This window comes from Polyodon spathula, chromosome 5, assembly GCF_017654505.1.
Source record: "Polyodon spathula isolate WHYD16114869_AA chromosome 5, ASM1765450v1, whole genome shotgun sequence".
In the NCBI taxonomy this organism is placed as follows: Eukaryota; Metazoa; Chordata; class Actinopteri; order Acipenseriformes; family Polyodontidae; genus Polyodon; species Polyodon spathula.
The window spans coordinates 61,729,427-61,751,553 of NC_054538.1; the positions used below are offsets into that span (position 1 = coordinate 61,729,427).

At 36.3% G+C, this 22,127-nt stretch overlaps 1 protein-coding gene across 10 annotated transcripts in view; it reads right to left on the reverse strand.

Annotated features, from left to right (window-relative positions):
• LOC121316134 (EH domain-binding protein 1-like) overlaps positions 1-22,127 on the reverse strand; it is a 140,712-nt gene that overhangs the window by 113,304 nt on the left and 5,281 nt on the right. For all 10 annotated transcript variants that reach the window (XM_041250941.1, XM_041250945.1, XM_041250940.1 and 7 more), the window contains exons 3-4: positions 3,400-3,457; positions 2,970-3,065 (exon numbers count right to left, since the gene is read on the reverse strand). In XM_041250941.1, coding sequence (XP_041106875.1) covers positions 2,970-3,065; positions 3,400-3,457 — 154 coding nt within the window. The remainder of the gene's footprint in view (positions 1-2,969; positions 3,066-3,399; positions 3,458-22,127) is intronic.

Consider the following 22,127-nt stretch of genomic DNA (forward strand, 5'->3'; position numbering starts at 1 on the left):
CTTATTTTTCTATTTTATGGAACCAGGTTGTAAACAGTCTTCCTCCAATTACAGTACTATGAAGTTGTTTTTGGATGCAGATGCCCATGTCCTTAGCATCGCGTTCGGTTATTTTGCAGATTCAGAACCTCAATACTTTTGCATTTGGGTGTTTTAGTCAGTTTAGCACAATTTTATATATATATATATATATATATATATATATATATATATATATATATATATATATATATATATATATATATCACAAAAAACAGCCCTAGACATATGAACACCTAGACTATAGAGCCATGGTTTTCCCCACTGAGGGCTGACAGAATCAATCAGGTTAACTTTTCATAACTTTAGATTGCAGGTTACAATATCAAAATGATAAAGGGGATGTAAATATTTATCAACATGCAAAGTGTGTGATGAGCTTCCAAAAATGCAGCCACTGAAGTCTTCAGTGCGGTTTAATCTTTTGTCGTTATCATTTGCTTTGGAACTGTGAAGATTTTTATTTCATTTGGGAAAATAATAACCGTTGCATCCCTACTTTAAAAAGTTTAAAAAAAGAAGAATCTCTCTCTCTCTCATTGTTTACTGTTGACTTTAAACGGTGGCACAGACATATTGATTGATATTTGTGTTTGTTTGTATCTGTGCCAGGTCATCTAAGGAAATCCCCTTCAGTAACTTGTATTTGCAGTGCAAAGCCTGTTTAATAAAACATGCTGAAAGAAAAAAATTGGACAATGGTTTTGTAAACAACTACAGTACAAGCCCAAGGTCAAGCATGTGCATACATATTCCTGCTTTATAACAAATTAAAAGCCTTCAGCATCATTTTTCACCAAAACCCCTTACCAGGGACCTGCATCCCTACAGTCAATGTCGATAACAGGACCACTTAAAACATACTATATTATTATCATCATCATTATTATTATCATTTATTACTGTTATCACTCCCCCCCCCCCCCCCCCCCCCCCCCCCCCCCCCCCCCCCCCCCCCCAAAAACACAGCGATTTCCAAAAATAAAAAAAACTGCCAATTCGTATCCTTTTATCAAATCTGAAGTTGAAACTGGTGCCAAGCATAATGAAACACCTGCCCTAGTCATCTATTTCCATGTGCTCCAGCCCTGGACAGGGTCCAGTTCTGTGCCCTGCATTGCCCTGGCTCAGTCTACAGTGTCTTCTTCAATGAAAAGGACAGGCAGATGCCCAGTGATGGGAAGAAAGTAGAAGTGGAGATATTTCACACAGGGTTACTCCAGAGCACTTCTGGCCCTGAAGCAGACAGTACAGGAAACAGCTGTGGACTGGCTTGCAGCTGCTCCAGGCCCCTCTATCAGCACTATTGAGAAGTGCCCATTTGAGATGTGTTTACACATTTTGCAATGTTATTTAGTAGTTTCTTTGATTACATAATGTTAAATAAAAACATTTAAATTATGTTCATATGGGATATAATAATAATTATATCCCATATGAACATAATTTATATACATAAAGTCCAATAATTTTTGTTGTTTTTAAAAATGAAAAATTATATATTAAATAAATAAATGGTCTAAATTCTGAAATTTCAAGTGATGCAAAACATTTGTCCATAGCTGTATACAAAAGATAAGCACAACACTTAAAGGCAAGACGTGTTAACTGTAAACATAATTTTACATAACTATTTCAAATGTGGTTTATCGCCAGTTTGTTTTTTCCCTTTTATTTGCTTTAGTCAATCAGCTTCAGCATTTCTCCTCCCTACAGTAACCACAGAATACAGCCACTCAGCGTATTTTAAATTACCACTAAAGATGTAGCATTTACTTGCTTATGAAGAAAAAGGATCCTTCCAGTATTAGGTTATGATAACTCTGTTCATACTTAGACCAATGTTGTTGAAAGTGGTCTTTCACGGGATATTCACACCTGTGCGTTAGGTTTCAGAACTTACCCTTGGTCTAGACTTAAAGTTTAAGGTTTTACTGAATACAGGAGTTAATATTTTTATTATTTTTTGTCAACAAAACAATATTTTAAACTGTTTCTGAAAGAGGTACACCAATTGTTCCTACTTAATTGCCTTGTTAAACCAGCTTGCTTCTTAAATCTAATCATTTTATGTCATTTCAAAGCAATGCGTTTTCATTAGAAGTTACGAAAATGCTTTCAGCTTCATTGATTTACAACATAAATATGAATGAATTCAGTGTATGCACAGTGAATAAATATAAAATAGACAGAACACACAACTCTCAGCTTTCTTTAAATGTGCAATTGTGTTATACTGACTGTCACAACCTACATTTACATTATCCTTTTATTAATTTCTCAGTCAACACTACAATTTGAAGAGATGGTTTTTACTGTATAGTGCAGCCAGAACAGTACTAGCAAAAGAATATGTGCACTGCAATCAGATTGTCTCTCTATTACTGTCCTTTGATGCAGGAAGGCGCCTGGTCACAAAATGAAGTAGGGTTTGTATCACACCTTGCCCAGGAAAACATCACTCAATTTGTACAAATTGGAGTAGCCCATCAAGATTATCCCATATTTCCCCCCAATCTGCAGCAGGAGAGTGCATCCCGCTATTACCAACGTGTATTCAGCTTCAGATACAATGCCTTTTAGAAACATTATGAAATACACTGCATTGCAATTCTGTTTTATGAAATATTAACCTACTGCACACTGCAGCGCAATGACTGTGTAATGCATTGCATATTTTTTTTTGTCAACAGGGTATGGAAAATAAACCAGCCACTTTAATGCAGGCAAAGATAAAATCAACAAGCAGAACTTGTATTTAATTGTCACTCCACCGACCTCCATAAAACATTAGTTGTTTTATCGATTATCATTCCTACTCTATATCCTGTCTGCAGAGGTGTTAGTATTAATGGTAATAACGTGACATTTGACTAGAAAAGGATAATAATTGAATTCAAGGAGCATTGATCATTTATTAACACTCTTACCTTAAAAAGTGTCACAGTGATCTCAATGTTCTCTGGAACTGGCCATACAACAACACCCCGGTAAGGATTTTTAATACCAGGCTGCCAGCTGTGGGACTGCAAAAAAAAAAAAATAAATAAATAAAAAAAAAAAAAATAAAAATTGTCACAAACAGCGCAATGTTGAATCACTTCCAATACTTGCAGAAAAGAGGTGACTTTTAAATATATCATATACCTATTGTCACTAACCCCAAGTTTGATGGCAAAATATGAAATTTGACATAAAAATAAAAACACAGTACAGTGAGTGACATCAGGTTTGTATTATTCTCTGTCTTGCTTTCCTACTTTCAGCAACAGCCTCAAAATTCACATGCTTTAACTTTGCAAGGGCCTGGCACTGTGTATGCACATATAGTACAGTAGCTGAATTTCCAAAGAAACCAACCTTGGAAGATTTCCGCCTGCTTCTTCGGGTCCAAACAACTACTAGTTTGTCAGGTTGCCTAAAAAGCAGAATACAAAAATGAAGAGGAATGTTACTGGGGTAAGAATTGGAAGAATTACAAGAAATAATAACTAAACAAACCTTTCTAATTTTCTAAGCTTGGTTCCATTTTTAATTCATCTGCTCAGAATATGCATTATACCCGTGGTCAATATAAAGAAAAACGATATCTTAACCAAATGAAGACCCCCCCCTAAACTTCAGTAGGTACAGTCTGTGTGGAAAGCTTGCATTAAGTGTGAAGATTCTTGCCAAATGTACACAGTGACAAGAGGACACTATGTGCAAACCACTGAAAGAAAACATTAAGTCACAAACACTAGGCCACTAGGTGGAAATGTGCACCGACACAAAAATCATCTTGGCAGTGAAGGGGAAAGTATTACAATGAATGCCAAATCTAACTGAAGCATGCTCCAGTATAATACTGTACATACTGTACTTAATTGCAGCACCTGGAATACCCTCTATTAGTAGTGATGCCAGTGTTTTGCCACCCCCTATTAAATGGTGTGTGTGTGTGTGTGTGTGACACACATTCCCTGCCTCATAAAAGCCGCTTCCCCTGCAACAATAATGAAGCCAGTAAACACGACAGGGCAGCTTTCAGAGGAGGCTCACGGACATCACTACTCTACAGTTGTTTTACAGGCTAAATAAATAATGACATGACTGCCTAATTTACAACACGTATCAGTTGTCAGGTGCGTACAGAAAGAAATCAAACAACCCAGCCATCTCCAGTTATTGGAGATCTTGCTGTATTTGACAGAAGCAGATTTACTAATACTTTTCTTATTTTGCTCAGTGCAGCTCAAATATTTGTTTTACTATATGCTGGCTAATTACAGTACCTAGGGTATTACTAGGAGTTAGTGTATGGACAAATTATTGTTTAAATAGGATGTTCATGGCAACCATAACCATTACATGTACTGTAACTAGAAAAGGAATGGACGTACCACTAGCAGATGTGTACTGTAGTCAAATGGATGCGCATCCCCAGTACACTGGCTAACAGATGCATGCACGTCTGGTTCAGAAATAAGATATACTCTACGGCAAAGACACAGAAGAAGCAGGGTTGACCTGGGTGACAATGTCCCAGGAGCAGCATCGTTCACAGGGCCACATATTCATCTGTTCAGGCTTTCAAGATGGCATGCTTGTTAAGTACGCTTCCATCCAAGCTTCTCTGGATTGAATCGTCGGCCCAAATGTTGATTAGCGCAAATGTTTCTTCGTCGCTCCACACCAATCTGTCTCAAGGTGTGTCTCAAATCAAAGTGGAGGTAAAACCTTCAGTAGATGTGGCTGTTTGTTACTTTGTCTGCTTATGGGCGCCCATCCTGCATTCTGTCTGGCTCGACCCGGGTCAAAGCGTGTCAGCCCATATCCGAGGCGAGTCGCTCTCGTTCCGGGCGAGCTAGGATCGACCCGGGTACGTAGTTTCACACTATGCGGGACTGTGACCAAGGCAGCCAAAACCCAGGTTGGGACTTGGGTAGGAGCTCCAGTGTGAAAGGGGCTATAGATTAAAGGATATCAAAACTGACCCTTAACCTCTTATGCCCCCTGTGTCTCGCGGGTGGGACAATGGTAGTGCAATTACACATTATATTTCAAAAAACATCTGTAATATTATTACAAAAGCAAAACAGCAAAAAAAAACAACAACAACAACAACTCAATATCAAAAACGTTGTTTTCCTACCGTCAAACAGCGAAGGAATTTTTTCGAATTCGCCATTTCACCTCCGAGATATTCCCTTTGCAATGTGTCTAGTACCTCACGGTTCAAAACCAACTCCAATCGACTAGCTGTGCGTTTTGCTGCTCTGGTCTTACAGGTGTCTGTTGATGGTGAAATCTCAGTGATCACGTTGTAGGGGAGGTCACAAGCTTTCCATTCATACCTTGACTTTGTTTGTAGCCTAATCCACTGAAGAGTAATCAATGTGCATACGTAAACAAGACAAATACTTGCAAGCGAGTGCGCAGTGTTACGCACATAGGATCAAGGTTTCTTACCGTTTTCATTTTTCAACATGTAAAATTTATAAAATCGAACGAAATGGCGAGCAGTGTTCCAAAGCATCCCAAAAGAAGTCGATTCAGTCTTTTTGAATGATGCAACACAAGTTGCAAGAAGTAATTGTTGCTTCCCGGCTGTCTATTATTTTCTCATTGATGTTCATTGATTTAGATTATTGCATGGGAGTGTTTAGCAAACATTTTTATATTTCACCTAGAGACAGTGTAGGTTTCTTAGCCTTTCAGGAGAAGCTGTCTGCCTGCTCCAACAATCACTCACTCAGTTCCTTTGTTTGCCACATGTCAATCAAAGTAAAGATGAAAGGAACTGAGGTGTTTTCAGCCTGGCAGCCTGATTTAGAGCAGCAAAGATGTCTGCAATCTCATTATTATTATTATTATAGACATTTAGCAGATGCCTTTATCCAATAATCAACACATGTTCACGTGTCAGCAGTGCTTGAATGAGTGTAACCACTTTATTTTGAAAAAAAAAAACTCATTATTTTTGCTTCTTCACATTTACATACTTTCAAGCAAGTGAGTAACAAAAATAGTCAGGTGCTGAAAATTCAGAGCTACAAAAAAAATCTCAGCAGCAACAAACACACAGTTATGTGAGAGCAATGTGCCTGACAGTTGTGGCATATGAACTGAGAGTATTTGTCATGCATACTCATCATGGATACTTTTCGGGCACCCCAAAGCTCTCCAAAAAGGCCACCATTTGAATGAAATATTGGACAAATAAGTAAAAAAGAGGATTAAAAAAATCTAATTCATGTGGCAATGTACAGCATGTGAGGTGCCAGAATGTAACCTCCCTTTCAGATCATGCTCAAGAAACTAGTGTACGACTGGCCATAAAGATTTACACAATATTCATTTTTGGAGAGGTTTGGGGACCCTTGGGCCTAGCTGTGTAAAAACTCATGTAGAATTTGATCCCTTTATTCAGTCAGTTGAATCAAATTTTTATCCAGTGTAGTAGACATGTTGGGGAAGCACTGGAAAAAAAATTTGGCTCTTTTCATGTGTTACAAGGTGAAAAAATGACTGTAGAATATAAACAAATGAAAAGAGTTTCTTTTTTTTCTGGTTATCTCCTTCCAGTGTGGTACTGAGTAAGACTTATATCAAATCTGAGGTTTTAGTCCTAATGGCCAGGGGGTTACCTTGAATTCAAGCCCTAAACCATGCCTGTGTTGTCTATACTTTGGAAGACAATGATTTATTTAAGGTCATAGCCCTCCAGGCGGAAACTACTTGTGGGAGGCTGGGGGTTTAACAGGTTAAACCAGATATATCTTACAGTTCTTTGTGTAGCATACTGTACAAGCTTTCTACTGAATCACCACACAATGTAAGGTTTTTGCAAATCACACTAGATTTTGTTGTTTTGTAGAATACAAAGATTACTAAAAAGCAATTCATAAAACGTCAGAGAGCATCTAAGCTGCAGTTATTTACAAACTATTTCTGGAACTATTCTATATTCATTTCCATTGTCCATTCACATAACTTATATTAGGCCTATATCAAGATATGCTTTCAGAGTAAGTTTTCACAGCAATACAAGCGACTTAATACAATATAAACTACAGCATGCATAGTTTTCCAAGTACTACAGTACTTTAATGTGCTATACATACAGTAGTCTTTGTCAAATACTTTACAGTTTGCATTTACTAGGCATATACAGTACTGGTGTGAATTTATATTTCCCCAGCAACCTTAGAATATGTAGGGGTTATCTTTTAAATATTTAAATACACTATAGAAAAAATAATGACATTAACAAATATTATTTAACAATTTAAAAAGATTACTCAAAGCTGTAGTAATTTTTTTTTTTAACACTAAGGCTTTTTACTGTCTTAACTATTAAACATCTTTCCCTGTCAGTGTGTTTACAATGATGGCTTTCTAACTCTGACATTCACCTTTCCTTGTGTTCAAGAAGAGCAGGGGGGTACAGCACTGTGGAATTCTGGAAAGGGAATCAGCAAGCTCATCTATGGTGCTGTAACTTCCAAGACTTTTCAAAGTTGTAATTGCATAAAATAAAAAAATTAAAAATGGCACTGAAGCCAATGTATGTTAGAACATAATTTCAAACCATAGGGCCTAGGCCTACATCTGTAACAGTTCTGTGTATTCACAACTTGTACCGTAGCAATGCTCTCAGGACCATCTTTTCTCTGGCAAGTGTACCAAATGACTAGGTTTCTTTTCTATTCCAGGAGGCTAGTTTGCCTTCTAGTGATTCAGCCCAGGGACAGAGCAGCTATCAATATGAGCAAGCAGACTCAAAAGGCCTACTACGCATAAATACTTTCCTATAAATGAGTCTTTTCATAAAACTGTGTCCACAGGCCTTTTCAAGAGACCACAATTTATCATTAATGTTTGGAATTTTTATATAAATAAAACAAAGCAACTGTTTGAAATTCTGCTGACAGAATCATTAGGCCGATCCTGAAATGTTATGCACTTATTTATTTTATTTTTTTAAATACGATTTCCATAGAATTTATGAGAAATACATTACTCTCGCCATAGTGAAAAGCATGACAATTTTGGATTCTGAGATTTTTCCTGAGAAATATCACGTACTACCAGTCAAATGTCACCATCGTTTACTGTTGTGATGGCCAATTCATTTTGCATACCAGCTAAACTTCAGCATTTATAACTCAGTGTTCCAGACATCTTCTTTGGGACAGACTGCAGTGAGTTTATGAACTGTGTGATGAACTAGAGTAAACAGTAAAGAACAAATACTGTAGCATGGAGATGCCTGTCATTCTGACATCTTTTTTTGTGTTTGTTACCTGGAGATTTGTTCCATACTGGGAGTCAATCTTACATTAACGACAAAAAAGTACCACTGTGAATTAGGGCCAAGTGCTTCAGGCTCCCTCAGATTTACAAGGAACTGATACAGTACATACCAAACATTTTATACAGTGGTTTATGAGGCAATTAAATGAGTAAAATTGTTGTACCAGACAGCCCTTTTTACAATGAAAAGCCCTACTGTAGATAGTAACAGACGGTCGCGTTATAAATATAAAAATGTGACTATTGCTGATCCCAAGTTACTCAAAGTGGAAACTTAGGGCTCCCGAGTTGCACATCCAGTAAAGGAGCTCCGTGTTGAGTGCAGGACGCGCCCTTAGCCTGGAGATCACAGGTTTAATTCAGACTTTGTCCTTGCCGACTTTGACCGGGGGATCCTGGAGGTGTTGTGACTTTTGGTCTCCTAGTTCGTGGCCTGTCATTGACAGTGTGTCTGGTTATACCATCTTGCCAGGTTTGTAACTGCTAGCTGTGAGCACCCAAGACAGTGAGCCACAGTACGCTGCCCTAGTCCAGCTTCCAACATGCCAATAATACGAAGGAGCTGCTCTCTTGACAGACGTGAATATTTTTTTTTTTTCTGCGATTTTCTTTATTGCTTTTATTCAAGCTTGCAATTCAACTGCTGAAATCAATCCATATCCAGTGTCCAGTCAACTGTCTCACTAATTAGGCGATTAAGCGCATATGCTTCAGTCATAGTGACTCAAGAGTGAATGATCGAGTGATGACAAATTATATATATATATATATATATATATATATATATATATATATATATATATATATATATATATATATATTTTAATGTCCCATCATTTATATACCTTTTTTTTTTTTTGGAAATAAGTGTTATAATAGTGATAAGTTTATTTTGATGCTCGGTACATACTGGAAACCTTGGTTAGTCAATTACTAGAGGTGCTAAAGCTGTAAATCAATTTCAATTAAAAAATAATAACCATAAAAGCCCAATACTGTACTGCCTGTCACATACGACAGCAATGAACATTAACAGTACTGTAAATCAGAGAAACATACTTTCCACATTTAACAAAACAGGTATGTTGTCAGATTCAAGTTCACTTTTTGCTGTAATGACAACATGATCAGTTCATGCTTTTCACCCACAAAAAACACTACAATAAACCAAGATGCATGTCATGGCAATTAGTATGTGAAACCAGACATGATTGTATTGCACGGATGTGTGTACTTACTGTCCAGTGCCAAACCTATATAAATATGCTGCTGTCACACTACTACAGGGCACTACTGCTTTCTACACACTGCTTCTGTACAGTTTGGCACCCACAATACATGATTTTTACAACGTACAGTAAATTTGATGAACAGCACTGAAACTGACTAACAGATCATTACTGATTCCTTGTGTTGGTCAAACTGCTGATATCAGACACTCATCTTTTCTCAAACTGGCAAGCACCGTTAACTACCATTTGCACCAATAAATTCTCAGTATTTTTTAAAAAGCTGGCAATCAACTCAAATCAGTCCAACATCACATTTCCAGGTTTTGACTTGTGTCTTAAAATCAGACTGAAAGAATATAAAAAAAAAAACGGGCTGACTGGCCTACTACAGAAAGACATGCAGTGGTGCCTAGATACCTACAGGTTTTGAATTAACCCACTCTGAGCTCAAACTAAACATTTATTATTTACTTCAAACCATCCTTGCTGTATGAATGTCACTTTACTTGTCAATGAACTACTACCCTTTAATAAACAACTGATGTGAAAACTATTATCCTGATTATTGGAAAAAATGACACAGCGTTATATATGCAACCCCTTGAGACAGCTCGCTCCTTACAAGCATTTGCATGTATCTGAAGTTGCAAAAATGATGTATTCTTAGTAATCAAATGGTCTGAATTGGATAAAATTGACAACAAATGCCACACCCTGTCATTCTGCAGTTATTCATCAGTCCCAATGGATGTTGGCGAGTACTACTGTATGCTGAAACAGTTACAGTTTAATTTACAGTAAAGCCTATGATCTTGCCAGAACCAAACAAAGAAGTTACTGTACAAGGTAAACAACAAAGCCTAGTTTCTGAATTCGTTATCTTATCTTAATCTGTTGACTAGGTTACTGTGTTTAAGCCCTTTTGTTTTGATAGCTTATGAAGCCTACTTAAAGATGTTATATTCTCTGATCCCAGGCCTGCATTAAGAAAACTGTCATGATTTGTCACAAAATGACCCGTTTAAGATCATTTAAAGCAACAACAGTTCAAATATGTAGTTGAAGGAGGTGGTCTTGTTTCACACTTTATGTGGAATTTGTTACCTAAATATGCAGGTAAAATTGTATGTAAAGTTGCAAAAACACTTTTTTTGTGACACAGGAACACTAAATCACAAGTCACGGTTTATGTTGATGACTGGTTTGTCACACCATGCTTTCCCTGTCTAGGAGCCAGAAAAACTTGCAAAAATACTCAACGTCCGGTTAAAAAAAAACAAAAAACAAAACAAACCAACCACACACTACAGACTTATGTAATGTGGAATTTTATTTGATATATTAAAACTGTAACTACCCTCCTAAGGAAGCAGACTGGAGTTTAGGAATGATGAATTCCTATTCAATGCGCTTTTCCAGGGTGTAAGATGCAAGTCAGTAATAGATTTGGCCTGGTAAGGCAAAGCGGATCAGTGCGAGGCTCAATGTGTCACAGGTCGTCTTCTATTTAGGTCAAGAGGCCCAAATATCCAGGTTAACAAAAGTGGTTACCTTGTCTGTAAAGAGGATATTTGCGTCCTTCCCTTGCATAGGCACATTCTATGAATTCAGACAGTCAAAAATATCAACCAAAGGAAGCAAGTAGAGCCAGCCAAGAGGACTCTCGAAAGCAGTTAACTAGACCAGACTTTTATTCTGACGACAACACTGAGGATGAGGTTAATCTGCAGTTCCAGCAAAGGTAAATCCAATTTCTAAATAATTTTGTCCGGATTTTTATTTTTTATAATTTTTGTTTTTTATTTATTTTTAAACTTGATAATGCAGCTCAAACCAATCCATTTTATGTTTTGAAAGGTGTACAACGTGGCAGGAACAGAACTGTCACAGATTCTTAAAACACAAAATCACCCATGATTGGATATCTGCTTTAAGTGTGCTGGTATCACAGGCAATAAAATTATATATAAAATAAAAATAAAAACAACCAAAGAGAGTCAGAGTTTGTAACAATCATAGTTAAAAATTCTAATTGTATTTTTTCTTATTATTATAATTACTGTAGTACAGTTTACATAGGCCAGTAAATATACAGTAAGGTCTGGTGTTGGGAATGCAATTTTCTTTCTTTTTTTTTTTTTTTAGCTATTTAGTGTGGGGATGTGCCCCATTTATAATGACTACAGTATTAGCAAAACTTCAGGATAAGTTATATCTAGTGAAAAGCAAGGGCATGAATCAGAGAGCAGTCTCAACTGATCCCATATTAGCAATTTCCTTCACTGCAATAAAGCAGCTTAACAAAACGTTTGATCACATTAGAGAAGTTTTCAGCTGAAAGTCTTTCTGCATAAAACGACACGTAGAACTCCGCTTTATTTTATAAGGATGAGACAATAACATCTTTCATAACTTGCTGTTCACCGCCAAAATAAGCTTCAGGCATTCTTAAGCCACCAAGTAACACAATCCCTAGATACTGTAACTCTATGAAGGCATGGTGGCAATTTGGGCACTTGACAAAAACAAAAAAAAGCACGCATGTACATGGATAAGAACAAATCACCTTAAAATACACAGTGATGCACAGCTTCTAAAACAGCAAATATAAATCAGACAGAAGTCTTCCGAGTCAGGAGATAATGTTCCACTAATACCCGGGTAACTGACATGCACACAGCTTCATATACATATTAATCTTCTTGTTTGTCCTGCAAAATGCAAATATCTTGTCCCACCAACGGCATATTCAGAGTAGTGTTATCCATTTATAATTTGCAATCTGGCGGAACTTGAAATGAGTTATCTACAGGGCGTGTTACACCATTAACCACCTCTTGAGTCTTCTGAAATCTGTTTCACACTTACTGCTAAAGCCAGCCAACCACTGGTTGAACTGATAAGGCTCTTACAACGTAAACTGAAGTAGCACTCAAGCTCCATATACAGCAGCTGACTCTTGGCCCTTCACCTATCTACTGTGCTATAACTGGGTACTGTACAGTACATTACCGCACAACTGAGGATATTACCAAGAGGTATTGTAGGACAGCAAAGAATTATTTAAGTCACACAGCTACAATAGTTTCCAACACCAACAGCACCATTTTAGATATGTGTACTATCTTGATACAGATGCCTGGATTCTTACTGGAACTCTACCCTGTGCTCATGCTCTACAGTACGTATGAGATAGGAAACTCGTCCTGGAGTACATATTTCATAGGATATATTAAACTATTACTGTAAGTGCTTCAGGACCCTCAATAGGAGTTTAATTGATTCAATTTAATAATTAAGGACATAATAAACAAAAACTCGCTCTCAAAGTGCACAGATCAGCAACTCCTCCATGCCCTTCCCTTTCACATTGCGGTTTCGGTGACCTTCGATACTGTACATAAACTGTAGAGTAGAGTAAATGGTGGTGAAGGAGCTGGAGACTGTTCAGTGACCAAAAAAAAAACGAACATCTTACTTTCCTCAGAGAAACCAATTCCTTTTTTTGCACTGCTAATCAACAGCTGCAATAACTGGCCACAGCTGAACTAAATTTTCCACGAGCTTGCTGTAAAGTCTTTTTACAGCATGAGTCACACATCTTTGTCCATTGTACTGCTGTAAAGACTGTCTGATCTCCACCTTTTTTTTTTTTAATTTTCCTTGATTGCTTTACTGCAATTAGCTGTGTGTTTATGAACTTTGATTTACCTGACAAATCTAATTCTATTGAATGTACACTTTTTTTTTTTTTGCAGTACGACAGTATTTGTCCCAAATCCTTGTGTCCAATGATGAGAAGAAATTACAGCATTTTAACAATGTTCATCCAATTTCAAAACTAGAAACGGGAGGTTTTTGTGAACAAAAACAAACAAATCGCCAAGATCATAATGCAAGAGAAATATCAGACTGAATGGTTAATTAACATGTCAAGTAAAATGGTTAAGTGAAAAAGATCTGTACCATTGGTATGTCCAGCAGTTAAAACAATGTGGCTATATATGGTTAATACAGCTATCAACTGCGAAGACACTGGCTGAAAGAGAGTTGTCAGGAGCATTGATATGTGACACAGAAAACATGGTACTGAAAAAGTTGCAATGCTATCAGAGTTCCCTCTAAGCTGTTTACATACTGAGAAACTTGAGGTTTTGACTGAGAAATGGTACACACACTAACCCTTTTAATATATTATTTTTGTTGCATTTTACAATTTTTAACACAACATTCCAACACAAGTATGTCAACAATTTTAAAATTTACTTTAAACAAGACATTTTACTGTGGCTCTGCCTCAGATTCTGAATCATCCTCCGATTTTTATTTATGTATACATCAAATAAATATAGAATTTTTATGAAGCGTATATTTACCTTTATGAAGCCTGTCTGAGATCTTCTCATAAATGCAGCCCTGTTAGTAGACTGCATGCTTAACTGGTGGCCTACATATAATTGCTTTATACTACTATATAAAACACTGGCTTCTTTAGGGTTACTGATTTTCCATTTTTTGGAAGTGCTGTGCAACACTCGATTGTAATTTAAATAACGCCTTAATGTAACTGCATAATTAATCCTCTCAATTGTTTCTTTGCTAATTCTGCATTCTTGTTACTTGCTAAATGTAACAAGGAGGCGTGTCTCTGGACAGAAAAATCTTTATGAAACAAACCGTGTGTTCTGTTGTGACTACATCCTTTACACAGGAAAGAGATTGATTTCCTTAAGGAATGTATAGCTAGAAAAATAGCTTTGAGCTTGTTTCTTCATCGTCAGATAATATAATGTAAATTAAGAAACGGCCATGGCTTAATACTTAAGTACAGCTTTATTAAAAAGGCAGGTAGCATGGAAATAAATGAACTAAAACAAGAGTTAAACACACAATTAATTTGGTTAACCAACTTACTTTGGGAAAGCCCAGCCTGAACACAGTCCAGGGCCATAGTTTTTCAGCATAGAAGAATGCAGAGCTTTTTAGCGAAACATTGCATTTTTTCTGTGCAGTCGCCATGTTGAGTTTCGCAGAGAGACGCGAGTGAAGGTCACATGATGAATAAACTCAACTCGCAAAAAAAAAAAAAAAAAAAAAAAATGCACATGGCATGTCTTCAGTTACTATATTATTTACTTAAATGTGTATTTGACTTTTTTTTTTTTTTTTTACATTTTTACCAGTTTCAAAAAGCTTGAGATGATATTTCTGAAACGGTCATTTCTTTGTTTATTTTTAAAAGGACCATTTTAAAAATAAAACAAAAAACGTCAGAAGTATGAGTGTTGTGATTTTGTATTTGTTTACCACCCTATTTATACTGCACAATTTACAAGCAGCACTCGACATAAAGGCATCGACATCTGCGAGGTCATAAATTACGAGACCAAGCGTTGTTACAGTACCATAAGTCTTGTAGGTTTTGATAATAGAAAAAACAGTTGAAATTGAGATACTCAAATGCTTGGAAATCTTCTTGCATCCTTCTCCAGCTTTATAAGGCCTAAGGTCGTCAGATAGCTCTTCACTTTTTCTAGTATTGACTTCTTGGTAATGACAGTAATCATCCTATGCCTAACCCTTTTACACTCTAAGGATGTTCACCTACAATCCAGCATTTTCTAGACTTTTTTAGGAATTAGGTTCTGCATTATCATACTGAAATTTCTAGCACTTTATAGTCAATATAGCATCAAAGGGTATGAATACTCTTGAATGAGGAGTTTTGCTAAAAAATTGCTGAAATAATTTCTCATTCACAAAAGCAAAACTTTCAAACTTTTTTCCTAAAACTCCTTGTTTGAGAAATTTCTAGAAATTCTAAATTTCCATTGGGGTATGTAAACTTTTGACACAACAATAATATATTATATATATATATATATATATATATATATATATATATATATATATATATATATATATATATATATATATATATATATATATATATATATACACACACACACACACACACACACACACACACACACACACACACACACACACACATAAAGGTAGCAGGGAGGGGGTTAAAATCCTTCCCTGCCAAAAAATGTGAAAATGCAACTGTCTTAATTGTTTTATTGGTTAGTAATCCCCTGCACCTGGTGTTAGTTGGAAATTAGAGCCAGGTGCAGGGTATTTAAGAGAGACAGGCAGTTTGTTCAGGGCTGCTGTGTGTACGGAGGCAGAAGTTGTGGTCTGCTTCCAAGCAGTCAAGGTAAAGTGCTGTGTTAAACAGTGGGAGTTTTGTGTTTGAGCTACAGGTAAACAGCTTAGCTGTCCTGGTTGAGTTAGGTTCCAGACTGTATAGTTAGTGCTCCAAGAAGGAGCTAGGTGTTTGTTTGTTTTGTTTCATTTATTTGATTGGCGTTTATTAAAAGTGCGCATCAGCGCTTAAATCAATTCCATTTCTGTGTCCTGGGTCTATCTTAATGAACGAGAGTTACGCAATCTTTCGCAATTATATATATATAGTTTTTTCAGTAATGTTTGTTTTCACAATATAGTGCTGGGTACTACTAGTGAATAGTGCCGAAATACAAGGCTTTTTTCCTAACCCCACAGTAAGCTTGGTCAAGGCATGGAAAAACACTAGATCCGCTTTTAAAGACATTTCACTCTCCCACACATACAGCACTATACAGTAAAGGGCATTTCCGAATCAACTGAGCAGGAAGAGTCAAGGCAAAATCTGTGCAATTGTAATACTATTAACTGTAACGGGTCACATATTTTTATCATGCAAGTGGGATGGTTGGGTACCAACTAATTCTAAATAGATTTTCAAATTAAAAAGTATACATGTAGCCATCATGTGCAATGCCATGGACTGTAATGTTAATTTTAAATGCACATGAAGGAACTGCTTGGTACAGAAAACCTGGAGTGCAAGCGGCTCAGCTTAACCACTGTTAAACTCACAACTACCGAGTCTAAATGACAGTATACCTACAATAAACACTGTGCAAGCAAGACGCGTGTGCCTCAGCGGAGAAAGGAAACTTACTTATACAGTAAATGTCCTTTTATACACTCCTGTATGAAAACTGTCAAACTCATCTGGTTTCAGAGACCCCGATTAGCAATGCTACCTGAGGTAAGGTAACGCAAGAGTAGTGCTGATCACAGACCCCATGAAGATCATGTTCACTCACGTTAGTAAAATCGCAGAAAACATTTTTATGCTTGTTTCAACAAATCCCCAAACACAATCTACAGTAGAATATATAGTTTACCTTAGAAAACCATAGCACCAGTAATCATAGTATCAATTCTGGTAACGGCTTTTGAAATCAAAGGTTGTTGAAGGTTTTTTGCAGTCAATTACTTTAACAGTGAATTTTACAACATCTATTTCTCACCTGTGCCGAATAAAATGGCAGACGTAACAAAAGCAGAGAACAGCATTGTGTGTATTGTTATTATTTGTTTATATAGCAGATGCCTTTATCCATGGCGACTTACAGAGAACTATGCATCAGCTGCAGGGTCACTCACAACAACGTCTCACCCGATCGACAGAGCGAAAGGAGGTTAAGTGACTTGCTCAGGGTCACACAGCGAGTCAGTGAGGGAGCTGGGATTTGAAACGGGGACCTCCTGGTTACAAGCCCTTTCCTTTAACCACCACATGACACAGCCTCCATTTACAACAGCAAGATAAAAGAATTGAGGCAGTGCTCCGTTCCGAGCTCAAAATTAGCTTGCAAATAACATCCAGGAAATCACAGCTCCTTCAATTTTACTTGTCTAAGCACAATGTTACAATGTTCCTTCTAACTTTGTTATTTAAATAGTTAAAAAAAAAAAAAAAAATTTAAAAACATATTAGTGCCCTCCGTTATCCTTAAAATGTGCATTAATATTACTAAAAACAAACAGCATTACTGTACAGTAATACTTAAATTCAATTACAGCTTATTGCACTATACTGGATTGTACAGTGACAGGAACGAAATTGAAATGTTCATGATGTTTTTATGCTTGTGGTAAACCCTTTTTTCCCCCGCCAACAACCTCCCCTTATCTGACAACAGTAGGAGAGCAGTACAGTATGTTATGTTAAGGTAGTGCAAGATTAATGATGGATGCGTAAACCAGCTGATCATTTTGAAGGGACTATTCCCATTCTTTGTTGGAATACACTTAAGTTTGACAAACAATTGCAGCAGGCAGTTACGGGGGCACAAGATTGTACTGCACTTAGATTTTTGGAATCTTTTCTATGATTTGTATGACTTCTGGGCCATTTATTCAGCTTAAACTGCATGACAATGTATTATGTACTGGGTGACTTAATCAGTCCATGTTAATTTATTATGTGCTTGGCAATTTCAAGTTTCAGTAACACATGCATTTTTGTGGCATTTTGGCACGTTTTATTGGCAGCTGTCAGCAATACTGGCCTGAAATGAGGTTACCAGACTGAGAACTGTACATGGACAACTGTCCTAGGCATTCGAGAATTGTCTGCTAGCACAAAGTTTTGCAAACTCCATTCTTCTGCAGTGGCAACAATGCTGAAATGTGTAGCCTACTAAAGACAAGCCAGGACAGGCATATCTGGGGAAATGTTTGTCTCTATTGGTACTAGAGCTCCGGGTTTACAACAAATATGATAAATATGCAATAAGCTCCAAGCAACATTTAGACCAACACATTCATGTGCAAAAAACAGTGAAACATACTTTCTATTTGGCTAGAGAACCATTAGTACAATATTATTCATGTTCAAAAAAATATTTCAAATCAGTGATATACAGCACTGTATGTCACTAAAACAAAACAGATGGTGTTATGCCAGGGGAAATAGAGTGAAATACAGTAGCTTGTCACTGTGATAGACAGGAAGACAGACAGGCACTGCAAGTTGTCAACAGATCAGACTAATTTGATAGTGCAATACACTGCTCTTCCTATCACGGCACACATTACAGTTTCATAAAAAAAAAAAACTAGGAGGGCAACCAGTGTGTCTTTTCTGGAAACTACAATACTACAATCTGGTTTACAGTAGATCAGTGTTGAAATATTAGAAACACGACAAGCTCTCTTACAGTGCTGATCTAAGATTAAGGCCTAATCATTAGCAGGGAGATATGGTGTACAATATGCAAATAATTTACAATCATTCTGCAAGCAGCATAGAGGACCATCAAAGATCATAAAAAATTAGAAAACCATCACTTGATGTACTGTATGTCTGCTGTACACAGAATGGAAAAATATAAGTGGGAAATATTTCTGACAACCCAAATCTTTCATCTTTTTGTTGTGATATTCAGCTACTGTATGTATGTACTTTGTAATTAAAACTTTTTCAATAAACTGTATAAAATTACACTTTGTTTTGTCAGTTGCCATGTGCTTGTATCAACCCATGTATAAATCCAGCTTATTGTGTACCAATTGAAATAAAACCTTGTAAAAAAAAAAAAAAAAAAAATGAAAACATTTAATGAGTTATAATTTCATAAAAATACTAATTTAGTCATTCCACTTTCTGCATTCATTTTGGCAAACCGCATCACTGCTGGCTACTCAGTAATGCCAAACGCCCGCTTTACAGGCTAAATACACCCATGGCATTCACCCAACAATAAACATGAAGCTAGGAAGACAGCAGGGACTCCACTGTGAATGCAGGGTGTAAAAATGGTGCATGGACTTAACTGGTACACTTACCCTAACTGTTTGACAACAATATCCAGTTTCGATTTCAAGATCAGATGCTCTTATATTTTTGTTGTCTTTGTTGATATAAGAAAATGTACATCTTTAAAAAAACGATCCAAGTCACTTGAGAAAATGTGGAATTATATAAATGTTTGTAAAACATTATAAAATTTCACTAGCGATTTTACATTGATCATCCATCTTTTGATTATCGATGGAGAGCAGTTACAGATTTTTTAATTTGCCACTGCTTTTCTAAATTAAAAAAAAAAAAAGAATTCGAATTTGATTTAACTCTTTTCTGCCCACTTTGTTTAAAGAAATAAAAAAAAAAAAAATTTGCCACTGCTTTTCTAAATTAAAAAAAAAAAAAAATTCGAATTTGTTTCACCCTTTTCTATCCACTTTGCTTTAGAATGAATAAGAGCCCCAGTGGCTTTAGTTTAAATTGTTCGTCCAGCAGCGATTGCAAAACCGTTAAATTTGGATCCATCTTCAGCATTTAGTTCATTTTTACAGCAAATCAGGTTTATATTCCAAAAATTATTTTAGATTATTTAATTTGTCTAATTTTAGCTAGCTCTAGCAAATTTAATAGAAAGGTTCCAGATCTGATATTTCCAAATTTCCCATTTTTGAATGGAGGACAGTGATTTTTGCTTTGCGTGTACTTCTTTAATAAGAGCCCTAATTTGGATTACAGAAAGATTCATTGTTAAGTAAGTTACAATTCAATTTCCAGTAAGTCTGAGGTTCTAAAAGAATATGTATGCAGGAGTGATCAGAGAGAGGGAAGGCTGAAATATAACAACTAGACACACATTTTAATATGTTGATAGAAATAAGCCAGTAAGTCTATTTGAGATTTTTGAGAATTGTTCCTAGAATGAAACCATGAGAATTGCTTGGCACAGGGATGAATATGGCACCATATGTCTATCAAACCTAGTTCATTACAAAACTCAAGGATCAATGGGTTATAATTACTATTCGATTTCTACAAATCGACTATTTAGCAAGGTTTATTTTTTAAAGAATACCAATTTTTTTTGTTTCCGATCTCTATTTTTCAATTCAAGCAGAGCATGGGTGAAATCAACCTTTACGTTTAAAAAGAACTCCAGACTTTATGCCATTGAAAAATGTCTCATTTAGAGAAACCCCTTTATCATATTCAACATGCAACAAAGCCATGGTTACCAACATTCTAATTGAAATAACGTTTGGTCACAGCGAAGCTATACCTTGCAAAGTTGAATTTCATACACAAATTAAAAAATGGTGTCTAATAAACCATAGAAAACGCAGCACATGTGTATTACACAGACTTTTACAGCATACATTCACAAGTAAAAATAGCAAAAAAAGTAAAGTAAAAAAGAAGTCCTGCCGTGGAGACTTCAGCCATTGATCAGGGTATTGTGCACAATACTCATTACGTGTTTTCCTCTTGCTCCCCGTTTTCAAATCAAACTAGTAACTGTCACCGTATATAACTATAACAGCAAAAGCTTACCCACACCTTAACCCGCTAATTACAAAGATGGTGCTTTGAATGACATGCGCTGTAGCTGGCAAATTAAAGTGCAGAGTCGGTCTTCATGATTGACAGTCATTTAAATGAATGAGAGCATTCTAGCACTGCTTCAGCCAATGAGATCTGCCAGGACATGATGAAATGGCTGATGGTGAAACTACAGTAGCCTATAAGGGACCACCAAGTTGACTACAGCGACCCCTAGCAATTCAGAGCGAAACTGAGATGGGACAGACAGCAAGTATAAAAACTATACCGACTACAGATTTCTAAATTATTATTTTTGGCAAGAAAAAAAAAAATAGCGAGTGGTTTTACAGATGTTTATCCTATATAAATCTATTGCAGCCAAACTCATATTTTTTGGGAATTCAACTTTGATTGCGCTTTCCTGATTAAAATAGAAAAAGTAGCAAGCCTAGTTATAACAATGCGACTCATGTTTTGTTGGGAAGCAGTCAAGCCATTCGTCTGCAGCTATGCTGAAGTCACAAGCTATTGCTATACGGTCAGGTCGTGTACATTATTTTCCATTCGTTAATTAGGGAAAAATAGTAGAGAGTAGTCATTTATTCCTTGTTATATTATTGAACCATATACTGTATGTTCACCAAAATGTGATTAATCTCCTCCAATTTTAAGAGTGCTCTGTGCTCTTACAATTGGAAGAAATTACTACAATTTTGCCAGATATATTTTTAAGCAATACAGCAACTCCGGATGAATGAGAAGTACCATGGCTAAATAATATTTGGTCTCCCCATTGAGATTTCCAAAATTTCATGTCCGCACCAGTTGAAAGAGTTTCTTGTTAAAAAAACTAAATAAATAAAACAGTTTGATTTCTGCTGTTCCTTACAAAAACAGAAAAACAGCCTTTTGTTTAGTGTTATTTCTAAGGCCTGTGCTTTTCTAAAAGTTTTCATGACTGACAGGAATACATTATTATCGTTTTAAATGTGCTGTCAGCAGAGATGTTAAAACTTCTAAGATATTGACAATTTCGACCCAAGGGACTTTTTCGACCTGAAAAAAGAAACAAGGACCAAGGGTCACAAATGGAGATCAGACAAGGGCATTCAGAACAGAAAATAGGAAGCACTTTTTTATACAGAGAATCGTGAGGGTCTGGAATCAATCGTCTCTCTTTCAACTCCATGGAAAGGTCCCAAAGCCAAAAGTAATAAAACCGAGGTAAATTGTTAGATTTCCATTGAAGTTATATTCAGAGCCACCCTATCGCTCTCCAAAAAATCTGATGAACAAGCAATTAGTTTGAATTATTTTGAAAAGCTGATAAGAGAAAACTCATGGACCTTACTTTAAGATCTAGTTACTTG